At 36.4% G+C, this 14,841-nt stretch overlaps 1 protein-coding gene across 1 annotated transcript; it reads right to left on the reverse strand.

The window, feature by feature from the left end:
* On the reverse strand, positions 1–14,504 carry LOC150025112 (uncharacterized). The gene is made up of 4 exons (XM_090295101.1): positions 13,837–14,504; positions 13,517–13,752; positions 13,273–13,440; positions 1–553 (listed from the first exon to the last, which is right to left on the reverse strand). The coding sequence occupies exons 1-4, from the start codon at positions 14,308–14,310 to the stop codon at positions 1–3; spliced, it is 1,431 nt and encodes a 476-aa protein (XP_090151227.1). The 5' UTR covers positions 14,311–14,504.
* Between the last annotated feature and the right edge of the window lie 337 nt (positions 14,505–14,841).

Here is a 14,841-nt window from a genome sequence, read left to right on the forward strand (position 1 = left end):
CTAGCAAAACGTATTTGGGAAACATCTTATCAGTGAGTCGCTGAAGGGCCCTGGTAGCACTCCTTTGGTGAAGGCATACACCGTCATGGCTTCATCCTTGGTGTTTAGCCTCACCACTTGGACCCCAAATCCATTTAAGAACTTTTTCAAGGACTCTCCCCGGTATTGCTTTATGTCAAAGACATCGTAAGAGATCGGAGGGGGAGCCCTGTTGATAAGGTACTGTTCTCTGAACAACGTTGAGAGTTGGTCGAATGAAGTAATGTGTCCGTCAGGGAGACTGACGAACCAGTCCAACGCTGCGTCTGCCAACGTGCTCATAAATAGCTTGCAGTACACAACATCGAAACCTCCTGAAAACATCATCTGGGTGTGGAACACTGTGAGGTGAGCCTCTGCGTCCTCTACACATGTGAAGGTGACCTTTGGGCCCATGGAAATGGCTAAAAGCACAACGTCCATGATTGCCTGAGAGAACGGCATGAGACGTGCCCTAGTTGGTATGGGTGGGGCACACTCATCCACTGCACGCTCCCCCGCCTGTTGCAAACTCCTGCACAGTGTTAGAATGGATGGCTTTAAACTAGAGGGAGGGTGAATTGTTTAAAGAGGGTTTTCGCAAACTTTTAAGTAAAGAATGAAATTACTTCAAGAAACAATTGATAAGGAATCCAGTTTGCCAAATCAACAAGCAAAAACAACAACACCAGAAAAACAATCGGTTGTTTATACCAGTTTGCAAATATCAAAACTGAATTTAAAGAGTTTAAGGATATAGAGAATGCACATAGATGTTTATACTGGTTCACTCCAAACCCAGAGCTACATCCAGTCTTCTCAGAAACCACTGAGGAAATCCACTAAGCAATCAAACCTAGATCACTTACAACACAACCAAGAAAGTGACCTTGATCCCCTCAAGACACACACTTCTCTTGGCCAACACACCAACACTAAGAATGCTGATCTTGATCCCCTCAAGAACACACAACACTTCTCAGCAAACACACAAACAAACTTGTTCTACAGAATACAAGGATTACACTTGTTACAGAAGCAAATCTGAAATCAATACAAACAGAAATCCTATCTCACACTCTTTGATCAATCACAAACTCTAAGCAATCTCAACTCTTTGAAAAACTAAAAAACTTTTGTTCAAAAGATTGTTACTCAAATCTGTTTTTCTGAATTTATTCAAAGATATTGTTTGTTATCAAATTTTAACAAACTTATTCATTGCATTTAATGATTGGTCAATGCATTTAAAGACTGGAGCGTAAACAATTAAAGCATTTAAAACTCAGTCAAATCTAAAACAGTTTTTCTGTTATGTTACCAAAACAAACAATCAGTTGTTTCCTCGAATCAATCGGTTGTTTTGGTTTTAACAGCTCAACCATTTGAAAAACAGTTTTCAATCTTTTCTCAAAACATCTAAGTATAAAACAATCGGTTGTTTCGACTAAACAATCAGTTTTTTTCACTTAGTTTGAAAAACACTTTTTCTTTTAAAAGATTGAGAATGCCTATGCTTTGGATTCAATCTAGAGTGGATTACAAAACTCAAACTACCCAGATCCTAACTAAGACAGCTCAGCAACAGCAAGCACAGCCAAGCCTTCAACATCCTTCAAAGGGTTTGGATTCTTCAAAGCTTGAACACCACTTGGTTCAACACACAGTTCCTCATTGGTTCTGCGCAACTTTTCGTTGCTTGCTTGTGACGCGGCTAGGTTAACCTGGAAACGGTCTTGGTCGACCCTAGACGTCGCTACCGCCTGCTGAAGGGAACGTATGGTCTCCATCATTTGTTGTAAGGTAACGTTCTCCCCTCCTTCGTTCGCAGTTGATCCTTGCCTCGTACTCCTCATATTGCTGGTAAGCTCTTAACACGATTGTGAGTGAGACCTAGTTTTATTGGGCCCCATGGTGAGCGCTAAATGTTCTCGCCGGTTGACTTGGTTTTCGTTTGACTCCAATGACAGCTTCAGGCCCCACCTGTCTCCTCCTTCTCACGCCCTCCTCTTGATTGAAGAACATTGTACCTGTAGAGACAAAAGGCGCCCTAACGGTCGTTTGCACTCCGACACTCAAGTCAGTACTGGGGCAAAGAAACAATAAGTGAATAAACTAGTTTCAGTCTTAGAAACGGTGTACCTTGTTAGGGTTCTTTGCACCCTTTATAGAGGTTGTAACTAGGGTTAATTCTGTTACCCATATCTAGGGTTCCTGGGAGAATGTTCTTGCACCACTATTACACAATCTTAGCGTAATCTAGCACATAGGACTTCCCTTTACCGGAGTGTAACGACTAATAGTATGGCCGCCAAGGTACTAACTCATGCATCAATGTTGCGGGGTCATCCGTTTTATGGGTGCTCTAAGTATTCACGTGCCATGAATGCAGTCTTCTCTTGGAAACCTTAACCCTAACAGGCCTCAGTGCCTCCAAGGAACACTTGCTTGTGTCGTACCCGAATGTACCATACACACCCCATGCATGATCCTCTCGTGACTTAGGTCCTTTACTGGTATCTGGGTGTTGACTTCATGTCAACTCATAGTGCTTGTGGGACTCAGCTTGCAAAGCCCACCATTACTATCAGTCCACCGATGTCCGATGTCTTTCTCTTAGGCCGATGACCGAGGTCTGGCCTGTACAACACCCAATCCATAAAGGAATGGTTATAAGAGGGTACCTTATGTTTTAGCCACAACCAAGATTTGAGTTATGCCTTCTAAAAGTTCTCTTCTGCATCATCAATGTCTTGCTTGAAGATAAATTTATTCTTTGGTCCCATATACTCCATACTAACGTTGCCTGTATACCTTTCCAAATCAGGTTTTGTTTATTGCTAACCTAAAAAAGATGGAAACTCTCGAAGTGACGCTTCAAATCATTATGTTGGACACCGAGGATACCTATCCATCTATAACACAAAGACCAGACGCTTTGAGCATGTTTACACTCTAGAAACAAATGTTGGCTAGTCTCTTCCTTAGCTTGGCACATACCACATAATGTGGTTTCAACCAAAACCCCTCTCCTTCTTAAACACATCTTAGTAGGAAGTCTGTCCAACAACACCCTCCAGACTGTAGTCAACACATTGGGTAGAGTTTTGACCTTCCACATACATGTGAATAAGTCATTGTGCTATCCACTCGCGTGCTTAGCAAGTGTATCATACGCAGACTTCAAGGAGAACACCTGATGGCATTTCATGAAGGTCTTCTTGAATCATGTAAGAAAAAGTGGTGCGGAAGCTATGAAGGTGTGTGAGGAAGATCCTCCTAAGAGTGGTGTTGATCTTGAAGGTGCATGATGAGTATGAAGCTAGGGAGGTTCGGCCAACCCAAGGAGAGGTGAAGGAGATGAAGTTTAGAGCCTGGAATTCTATGGAGAAGCAAAGCTTGGCACAAAATGGCAGCATAACTTTACTCACAATAAACTTGAAAATACAAGGTGTAGGCTCCTCCTTTTATAGGCTAAGGAGGACCATAATGCAACCCTAATGCTAGCCAAATGAAATGTAAATGTGAAGCACATGGGTGCACATGGCACATGGGTGCACAAATGAGCACATGGGGAGGGGTGTGTCTAGTTTTTATGCTCACCCCCTCCATGGGCTTTCTAGACCGGCCTTGGTAAATTTAGAGGTTTTTTTAGAAACTCTAAGTTTACCTAGGTTGGTGTTTTAGGTGCCAAAATTAATTCTAAGAAAATTACAAATAAAGTTCCTATGCTAATTTTGACAAGAAATTAAAGTCTACTTTACACTAGAGTTTATGGCATTTGAACATGTAAAAGAACGTCTTCTTGGATCCTCTTGGCCATAACTCTATGGTTGGCCCAAATCTACCCTTTGGTGGGCTTGCATGTGGGCTTGTGCTTGGGCCTCTTCCATCATCCCCTCCCTCTTGAAAAGGATTTGTCCTCAAATCCATTGCTTCTTCTTCTTTATGGCTAGGGGAATGGATGTGGCTGGATGGTGTCCATCATCTCCTTCTCCTTGAGAAGATCTATCCTCAGATCTAGAGATTTGATCTCAGATAGCAGCCTCTTGCTTCTTCAACTATGCTTGCCCTCCCGGATCAAACGTCCATCTAGGGGAATTATCAAATAAAGCAAATGAGTTAGTTGAAGCAGTTATATACAAATCAATTTTATGAAGTTGCCATTTTTGTTTTTCTTTTGTTTTTGGCAACTTTTTACAATATTTCTCTTTTGATGGTTGCATGTGTTCTCTAATCCTCTCATGCTTTGTAAAATTTTCAATAGTGGTTACTTGTTCCTTAGGCATAATTCCTTTAGGAAGTGGTAACAACGCAAAAAGAGAAAGAGGACTATGTTCACATACAACTTCAAATGTAGAAATATTAGTAGTCTTGTGGACTACTCTATTGTATGCATGCTCAATAGAAAAAGGATACTCATCCCAAGAATTGTGGTTGTCTTTCATGATTTCCCTAGGCATAGTAACAAGAGCTATGTTTTCAATTTTATTTTGACCATTCTTTTGAGGATGATAAGAATTTGAAAAGGACAACTTAGTTGCAAGTTTTTCCAAGAGAATCCTCAAATGATGGTTTTCAAATTTTGGAGCTCTATCCAACACTAAGTTTGAAGAGAAATCATGAAGACTTGTCACTTCTTTAAGGAAGAGTTTATCCATGTCCATGAAAATGGAATCAAAACCTTTTGTTGTCCTAGGAAGATCTAATATGAAATTTAGGCTTATGTCTTCCCAAGGATCATTTGCAAAAGGTGAAGGAGTATAGAGTTCATGAGACATCGCCTTAGATGTATTTTTAAAACACGGAATGTATCTAGGGTAATGTCTTTGAACATCTTTTCTCATGGGTGACAATAATTTTCCTTTTAAAAGCTCTAGAGTTTTATCAACTCTAATTTGACCCATGAGTTCTCCTTCATGAAGAATTTCTCTTTTATGTGTGAAGGTAGTCTCGTTGATACAACCTTTGTTCATGGAAATTTCAATTCTTTGCAAAGGTTGTCTCAATAAGACATGACAAGTTTCTTTAGTCACTACTTCACATAAAAAATTGTCTTTGTAGATGCCTATAGATGACTTGACCTTCACTTGGTGATATCTTGGCATGTATGTAAAATAATCTACTATATTTTTACCTATGCAAGCCTTTTTTAAGGATTCTTCTTTTTTTTCTAGGCTTGCAAGTGTTCCTTTACAAAAGGTAAGGCTAGGTTGTTCAACAAGAGGTATATTTTCAAATGTATTTTCAACTTTTCCTTCTTGTTGAATGACCTTGTGGGAAGGAACACTCTTCTCCCACGCCTTTTGTTTCCCAAGGGTTTTCTCTTGCTTTTCTATTTTTACATTTTCTTCACTCTCACTAGCTTCTTTTTCTTGTCTACTATTCTCATCTTTGTCCCTTAAGATCATAGATCTTTCATTGAAACATTGAGATGCTAATTGATCATTGCCAAGGTATTCTAAACATGGAATTTCTCTAGCTTGAGTGTGAGAGTTATGCTTGGTTAGGTTTTCTTGTCTCTCTTTCCTAGCTCTCCTAGGGAATTGTTGATGATATTCATTTTTCCTAAGACTTTCTTCCCCAAGATAATTATGATGTTTAGAGCTAGATGCATGAAAATGTAATTTTTTTGAAAATTGAGACTTCTCATTCTTTGCTTTAGTCAAAACATTAAGTTTAGTCTCACTCTCCAATTGTCTATAAGCAATTGATTGCACAGTTTGTGAAACTTCTTTCAAAAGAGTTTTTAAAGATTTTAATTCACTTCCAATAGACTTTGTAGAATGAGAAGAAGAAGACATGGCTAAAGCTTTGTGTATACAAGTATTTTACCTTGAGAAAACTTAGGAAAGTGATGGCATTTTCATGAAGTTCTTCTTGAATCAATGTAGAGTAATGGGGCGGAAGCAATGAATGAAGGTGAGCAAGATCCTCCTAGGAGTGGTGTTGATCTTGTAGGTGCATGCTATGTGTGGTTATTGGGTGGTTCGGCCAGCCCAAGGGAAAAGATGAAGGAATTGAAGTTTAGAGCCTAGGATTCTAGGGAGAAGCAAAGTTTGGCACAAAATGGCAGCATAACTTTACTCACAATAAACTTGCAAATACAAAGAGATGGCCTCCCTATTTATAAGCTAGATGGCCGTGATTCTTAAGCTAATACATAATGAAATGTAAACCAAATGAAATGCAAAGCATAGGCCATGTGCTATGACTGGTCACACCTAGCAAGTTTCTAGAATGTTTCCATCAAATGTGCTTTCTACACTACCCTATCTACTAAGTACCCCTATTGGGCCTTTATGCAACATGTACAAGGCTTTCTCTCTTCCATCCGTGGCTTCATCCACTTGTGCTTGTACATGCTTAGCCATTGACCTTGTGAGAGGACCTAGACGGTCTAGTTCCACATCTAGACGCTCCATGGGTAGCCTCCCTTCTTCACGTCCTAGACGCTCATTCCTTGGAACTAGACGCTCTCCTTGGTCTAGACGCTCTTCATGGTTTGGGCTTTGGCTGCCTTGGCTAGACGTGCTTGGCCCTCCTCCATCAGAAAGTCAAAGAAGGTAGTTTTCCAGGTAAGGGAGGTGAGTCACAAAGGACTACTTAAATACCAAGCCTTTGCCTTAGCCAAAAACTATCCCTCAATGTCTTCACACAAAACTTTCTCTTAGTAAACCACTTAGAACACAATTAAGTTGAGAAATCAAATTTTCAATGAAAGAAAACAATGCAAGCTACTAATCAACAAAGCTAGTCGGTTTAACACAAACTTAACAAAATAACCATGCAAAGCGTCACTAACTAAGCAAAAGAAAAGGCAATTACAAACAATTAACAATTGCTAATTAAGAATTCTATACTAGTCGGCCCTAGGTGAGGCTTCTTGGACACTTGGAGCCCTTGAAGACACACTCACCGTCTAAAACGTAATTAAGAGGTAATTAACACAAATTAAGTTGTAAGGAAATTAAGAAAAACTCCCTTTGTTGATCCTCTTTTTGCTAAATGCACTTCCTTGTTGTCTTTGCTTGTTGGTCCTCCAAGTGTTTGTAGTGTTTTTCAAGAAAGCTTGATTCGGCCTTGGCTTTGTTTCCGCTTAGAATGAAGGTCTTAATTCTCCAATTCCAGCACCTATCAAAAGACTAGACCTTACCCAAGTCAAGTTTCAATTCAATTAAGCACCAAAGGAGAATAATTTCCAGCACCAAATTAGAGGTCAAAGAACAAAAGCAAGAAACAATTTAATTGAATAAAACAGTACCACCAAAAGGGGTTAGATTATGACAACTAGAAAGAGGTCCAAGAAATATTAAGCAAGCAAAAAAAAGGTACCAAAATAAAGGTAGGCACACAAAAGAATCCTAAGAATAGCACTAGAATTAGATGACCAAATAAAAAAACAGCACCACTGGAAAATGTTGTGGGCCAGAAACGTGTTTTTCCCCAATTTATGCTGAGCTGTGTTTTTAAGATATGATTCTGAAATTTGATATGCAAGATATTCAAGATCTTAGCTAAAATCTGGCTTTGGAATCACTCAAAACGCATGCACCAATGTTTTTTAATAAATTTTGCAATTTTGGTGTTCAGTTACGCCAGCTGTAGCGCCTCAGATTTGCACACTGATTTTAAAAGATTTATCATTTTTTTTTCTGTTGATTCTTTTGGACTAATTCTTTTTTTTTCCTTTCTATAACACTTCAAACTTGCATACTCCAAAGAATCAAAATTTTCCTATGAGTGAAAATATTTTTCTGGAACAAAACAGCCAGCACAGAAAATTTGAAACAGGGGATTCTGGAAACTGGAAACAAAAACAGCAAGATACCAAAATTTAAACACAATAGAATTTGTGAAATAGAATTTTTGTAGGATCTAAACACAAATAGGAACCCAAACTAAAATTAAAAAGGCACCAAAAGATCAAAGAACAGCAGATTCAAAGCAATTAAAGATACCCAAAATCAAGAAACAATCAAGCCAAATAAAGGACTACTAAGAATTGTTGACATTGTGGATGAACATGACTTGACAAAACATATATGGATTCAAAAATTAAAGACTCAAAAGCATAATATGAACCAAATTAAAAGTGCAATAAAGACTCAAAAGCCTAAAAGAAAACAGCAACTCAAAGGTGTATGGAATCCTATCACAATTTGCACAAGAAATTGTTCAAGATCAATTGAACAAAAGTGCTTCGGTTGGATCTTCCAAATAGCACACCAAAACAAATTAAAATGCAAAAAACAGCAAGACAATTATGGAAATAAGATGAACAACATGAAATAAAGAAGAACTAAAAATGAAAAGACCAAAAGCAACTCATCTTGAAGAACCCAAGCTCATGATACCAAATGATGGCAAATTTCATGAAGGTCTTCTTGAATCATGTAAGAAAAGTGGTGCGGAAGCTATGAAGGTGTGTGAGCAAGATCCTCCTAAGAGTGGTGTTGATCTTGAAGGTGGATGAAAGATATGATTATAGGGAGGTTCGGCCAGCCCAAGGAATGGTGAAGGATGTGAAGTTTAGAGCCTAGAATTCTAGGAGAAGCAAAGCTTGGCACAAAATGGCAGCATAACTTTACTCACAATAAACTTGAAAATACAAGGTGTAGGCTCCTCCTTTTATAGGCTAAGGAGGACCATAATGCAACCCTAATGCTAGCCAAATGAAATGTAAATGTGAAGCACATGGGTGCACATGGCACATGGGTGCACAAATGAGCACATGGGGAGGGGTGTGTCTAGTTTTTATGCTCACCCCCTCCATGGGCTTTCTAGACCGGCCTTGGTAAATTTAGAGGTTTTTTTAGAAACTCTAAGTTTACCTAGGTTGGTGTTTTAGGTGCCAAAATTAATTCTAAGAAAATTACTAATAAAGTTCCTATGCTAATTTTGACAAGAAATTAAAGTCTACTCTACACTAGAGTTTATGGCATTTGAACATGTAAAAGAACGTCTTCTTGGATCCTCTTGGCCATAACTCTATGGTTGGCCCAAATCTACCCTTTGGTGGGCTTGCATGTGGGCTTGTGCTTGGGCCTCTTCCATCAACACCCCAGAATCCTCACTCCCCCACTCCTGAATATCTTTCACCTCCCTTATTATAGAAGCCCCAAATATATATGAAAACAGGTCAGTCTCCAATTGAGACTCCCAAACAAACCTTTCACGTCTCCACCTAAGGCGCCAACGCCATACTGACTCTTCTCATCCACCTACCTCTCCCACTTTCAGGCCCTAACCCAAAGATAAGAAAAACAACCTTGAAAAAAGAGTTTTGAGGTTGTCGTTCACCCATCCTCCCAAAATTTATTTTGTGAATTCCATATATCTTAAATGTGGAATAGAAAATAATTTAAAAAATAATAATATACAAGTTCAGATTAATATGGTAGAAAAAAGATTTGCCAACCAGATTAAATTGAAAACTATTGAACATTTGACACATGGAGTTGCTTCTGAAGTACGTACACTTTCATTCTTAAGAGAAGATAGTAATGTCTAACCATGATTCAGTATAGAAGATAAGGATAATTTGAAACATATATTTGGACTTTCAAAGATATTAACACCAAATTGGTCACTACCTAAACTTTTTCTTTGACAAAAAATAATTAAAAATTAAGAAAAAGAGATAAATGAAACAAGAACAATATTACTATATTAGTTTATTTCAATACACACGTTTGTTTATTTTCCGTCAATAAAAAATTAAATATGTACAAACTCTAGATGGGAAAATGGATGTTTTAAATAAATTTTAAACTGAATAAATAAGTTTAAAATAATATATTTACTTATTAAAATATATTGAAAAATTTCTGGATCCTATCCGGCTTACTAATAAATTTTACCATTTATTAATATATATATATATATATATATATATATATACGGTTGAATAGAAATAAATTGACTCGTTAAATCATATATGCATGTTTCCACTATTTTATAGTTTTAGTTCAACACATTATTTTTAGTGAAAAAATAATAATAAACATAATGAAAGATTGTGATTTAGAACTTTATGATAAATAATAAGATAAATAAAATCCATTCAAAAAATTTATTCATCCATTTATTTAATAAAAAATATTTAGCATATCCATTAATTACTTTTTATGAGAGTATATAATTAATCTATTATGTATTCTTAATTATTTTTCACTCATTAAAAGAAAATGCCTTATGATATATATAACAAGACAAACTTACCAATCAAATAAGTTAAATAAGTTTTGACATACAACTTAAGTTTTTCTTGAAAATAATGTGAGAAAAATTTAGAAAAAAAATATATGCATACAAAATTTTATATTATTAACTTGCTAGAGACATGTTAAACTAGTTGGACATTCATATGTAAAGTGAGATTGTATTTTAATAGATTTTCTAACTCACTTAACACATACATTAATATTACCCAAGAGTTTCATCTCACCTCTTTTAGACTTTCTTCTTTATGTATTCACCTCATATTATCACTCAAAATTCATTTTTCAGAGTTTCCGCCAGAAAACATTTAGCTTCATCCAAAGACAATTCAGAAACAAGACAATGGAGCCAATATGAATTTGAATCATTTGCAAAATATCTTATCATAAATTATTTCAATTTTTTATAACAATTTTTTTTTAAAAGTTCATCCAAATAAACTATAAAACTAACTAATGTTAAAAAATGAAAGATGAAGTAAAAAAAAAAGTGTAAAAAATAAAAATAAAAAATAAAATTAAAGAGATGGACTGAAAAATAATTTTTAAGGTAATTTAATTTAAATATGCATTGATATGAATAAACACATGTCATTTTCTGTAATTTGGTGTTTACAATGGTTGTGTAAGAAATCCTAATCCTTCAAGTTTTTTGTATACCACATACAATTAGGTGGTTTGTCTTTATTTCCTCCTACTAATAAATTATTCTTCATAACTTTTTCTTTTTTAGTATACATTGAGAAAAAAACTTCATAAAATATTGTGTGAGAATACTCTTTCCATCAAAGTGGTAATTTCTTCTAGTTCTTTGATACTTTCTCAATACTAGTATTAGAAATAGACTACATCATATCAAACATATCTATCAATCACTGATTTCTGTATTTATAGTTAAAAACTGCATGGAGTTTTTTCCTTTGTTATCTCAGAAACTTTGAAGTTTAAACTATAATAATCAATTCTTTTAAGTTGGATCTGTATGCTAATGCTTTCAACATATTCTTTCATCTAATTATGTATCTGATAGAGACAAACTAAGAATGAGTTAGGTACCTAGCTAATGGTATTTCTCTGTAGCTCTCAGACAATAATAAATTCATGTCACATGTATCTGTGGTACTAACTACTGAAAAAGAGAATAAATAATTGACACAAAGTAAGCAATTTTGACAATGGAAATGCCAAATACAAAGAATCCAAGGGTAGTATGCAATTTCATGATCGATGTGGGACTTGCTAGTACCTCATAAAACACAAGCTTGACACATGAAGCCACGCCAACAGTGACTCGCATATTGTGATATATACAAACTTTTGTCTAAAGTGATCTACATTATTTTCTAGCATCATAATCATATCTGACATATAGGTATATTTTATGTGCACGATTCTAGTTCATTCGGTGGAATTCATCTGCAGTAACTTGAAGGCGTTTTCTGGAAAAGGGAGTGTGATGATCATCAAAGAGAGTTGAGTTGAGTCCCACCTTTTTGGGTATAAGGCTGTTATAGCTCCAAAACTGGTCCACCATTATTCAACTCATTACTCAACCAGATGATCATATATAGCACCAGAAATTGCCCTATTTCCCACCACACCACTAACGTACTAGGAAGGAGCCAAAGAAGTCAAAACATTGATAAGTTGGAATTGAAATTGTACAGGCCAGACCTCGGACCTCAGCTGAAGAAGAGGTCGGTATCAGATGTCGACATCGGACCTTGGTAGTCCAACAGTAATAGTGGGCGATGTAAGCTGAGCCCACAAATAACGTGAGTTAACACTAAGATACCAATAAAACCTAAGTCACAAGAGGATCATGCATGGGTTCACTAGTGCAGATAAGTTAAACAAATGCGGCTATTTTAAATTTACAAATGCGGTCATAGAACCGCATTTGATCAACACGCATTTGTAAATCTGGAATTTACAAATGCGGTCCTATGACCGCATTCATAAATCACATTTACAAATGCGGTCATTTTAGGTAACCGCATTTGTATATTATTCTGAATTAGGGAGTGGGTTTGGGGTTTAGGATTTATGAATGCGGTCTTGGTAAAAACCGCATTCATAAATCACTATTTACAAATGCGGTCATTTACTAAGACCGCATTTGTAAATGCGAATTCACTATTTACAAATGCGGTCTTGGTAAATGACCGCATTTGTAAATAGTGCTTTTTTTTTTTGGGTATATCCTGTTTTGTGCAGAAACCATATATTTAAATAACCTGCATAATGATTAAACCCAGCCAGACAAATACAAAAATGTAGTAACCAATTGAAATCATCAAAATGTACATTTACAAGTGATCAAATTACATATAATAAAACCACTAATATTGTTTACTTATGCTAGAGTTATAAAAATTAATGAAGTATATGGACCAAGAATCTCTAACATATGAAATGCCTTCCTCACTCATTGGTGTTTCTTCTGTGAATAACTGCATTGCAAAGTTGACATAAATTAGTTTCTAGATATATATATGTTCAAGAATTATAAAAATGATTTAACATATACCTCCTTCCAACCAGTTTTAACACCTAGTCTTATAATGGTAATCATCCATTGCATAATGTAATAGCCACACTCATAGCTTCCTGGTTGTTTATTACACTATATAATTCAATAAAAAGTAATATGTTAGTATATTGATAAACAATGATAATAGAGAAAGAAAAAAATTACAAACCTTTACTCTTATGTAGTTCAAATTATTTGAACTGGATCGACCTTTTAGGATGTTATATCCACGCCATGAACTGGTTAATACAAAAAACCTCGTTAGTAGATGGTTAATTAGTAACATATACAAAGTTAAGTTTATACTATACTTACGTATCAATGATATCCTTAAATTTTGTGGGCATCTTCTTGTGTAGGGAACAGAACCACACAGCAGTCTTATCAACCATTGATAAGACAAGTAACTGTCAATGATGCCTATATGATCATTGAAAAGAGTTAGTAAATATTTAAAACATGAAATAATAATAATTGATGACATATAATTAAACATACTCATTAATGTAAGGGCATAAATAAATTTGTTTTCCCTCTTTTTCCAGGATGTTAGTGATGTATGCTTGAGTCTCAGTTGAGTTTGGTCCAACGGGATTAGTATATGCAGGATCTACGAATCCATACATATTTTCCTTCCCCTCAGTGATACAGACTCTATGCAAAAACCTACAAGTTTTTAGTTAAAGCATAATCAATAATAATTTAACATAAAGTAAATTGAATAATAGGTAAAGATACTTACATCATAAAAAATTGAATTATACTTATATTGAGCTCCTGGTTCCCAGATATAAATTCTGATAAATCTGTGTTGTAAATCATCAGTGGCAGTTCAGTGTTGATTTGAAAAAATGTATTATCCCACGGAACTGGAAAAGGATCATTGCCAATCTGACTAGCAATGAGACGTAGGGAAGCCATAGGATCGTCAACTGGAACCTCACGCTTCTTTTTCGGACTTGGTGGCTGAAAAGGTTCCTACAAGATAAACAACATTTGTATTAAATTATATGTAATATATAAATATAAATAAAAAATAATATAATGAAACGAAATTATTACATGAGGTTCGGGCATAGATCGAATGAGCTCTCTGGGCCAGGCAACGAATGTCTGAAATGCATCGGCCACAGTGGTTACCTCATCTGAAGGTAGTGGAACACGAGCATCAGGAAATCGTACTTTTTCAACTGTTACCTTTGCCACATCAGGGGAGAGAGGAACGTTATGTAAGGTGGTGGCGTTTTTATAGACTTTTCCAAGTGCCACCACCCGAGGAAGTTTGCCGCCCACTACCAGTAGCTCACAATCCTCTGTCTGCCCATTGATATCATCCCCTAATGTTGGAGGAGCCGCACAACTCCCCTTTGTGCTCTTGGGAGTGGGACTAACAAGGGGTTCAATCGGCTCAGCACAAACTTGTTGCGATAGAAACTCTTGTCGCATTCGATCATTCTCCTTTTTCATCTCCAGCCACATCAAATCAGTCTCCTTTCTCATCTCCTCCATTATTTCTTCACGTAACTTAGTCTTCATTTGAGTTTCCTTCTTGGAGGAGGAGGATGGCTGTCGTTCTGAAACTCCAAAATAAAGTTTAATTCCGACCCCTTGTCCAGCGGCACGAACACGACCAGAGTGTTCAGGTCGTCCAATTGCTTCAACCAGGATATCGTGACGACCTTCAGCAACAAATGTACCGTCGGATTCCAAGGAATCCTGCAAGAGTACACAAAAATCATATTTTCAATCATTAATATAATTAATGCTTTAAAAAAATTGAAAATAACAAAAATAACTTACAATTTTTTCGATTATAACCCCGGATTGCTCGGAACTTGGTGCACCCGACTTTTTAATTCGGCCCTCTTCCATTTTTCATGGCGAAAAGGTGGTGGAGGAGAAGTGACCCCTGTTTCCACATTCTCAGAATACATCCCCTGTTGAGATTTCTCCTTTTCCACCATCAGTGTTTGCTCAAGTTTTCTATACCCCGAACGAGACATAACGTGCGGGGTAAGATTCTTCAAAGCTATCTCTTGAGCTTTCTTCCGACGATCCTGTCATAAT

This window comes from Phaseolus vulgaris, chromosome 9 (genome assembly GCF_051622355.1).
Source record: "Phaseolus vulgaris cultivar YP4 chromosome 9, ASM5162235v1, whole genome shotgun sequence".
NCBI lineage: Eukaryota > Viridiplantae > Streptophyta > Magnoliopsida > Fabales > Fabaceae > Phaseolus > Phaseolus vulgaris.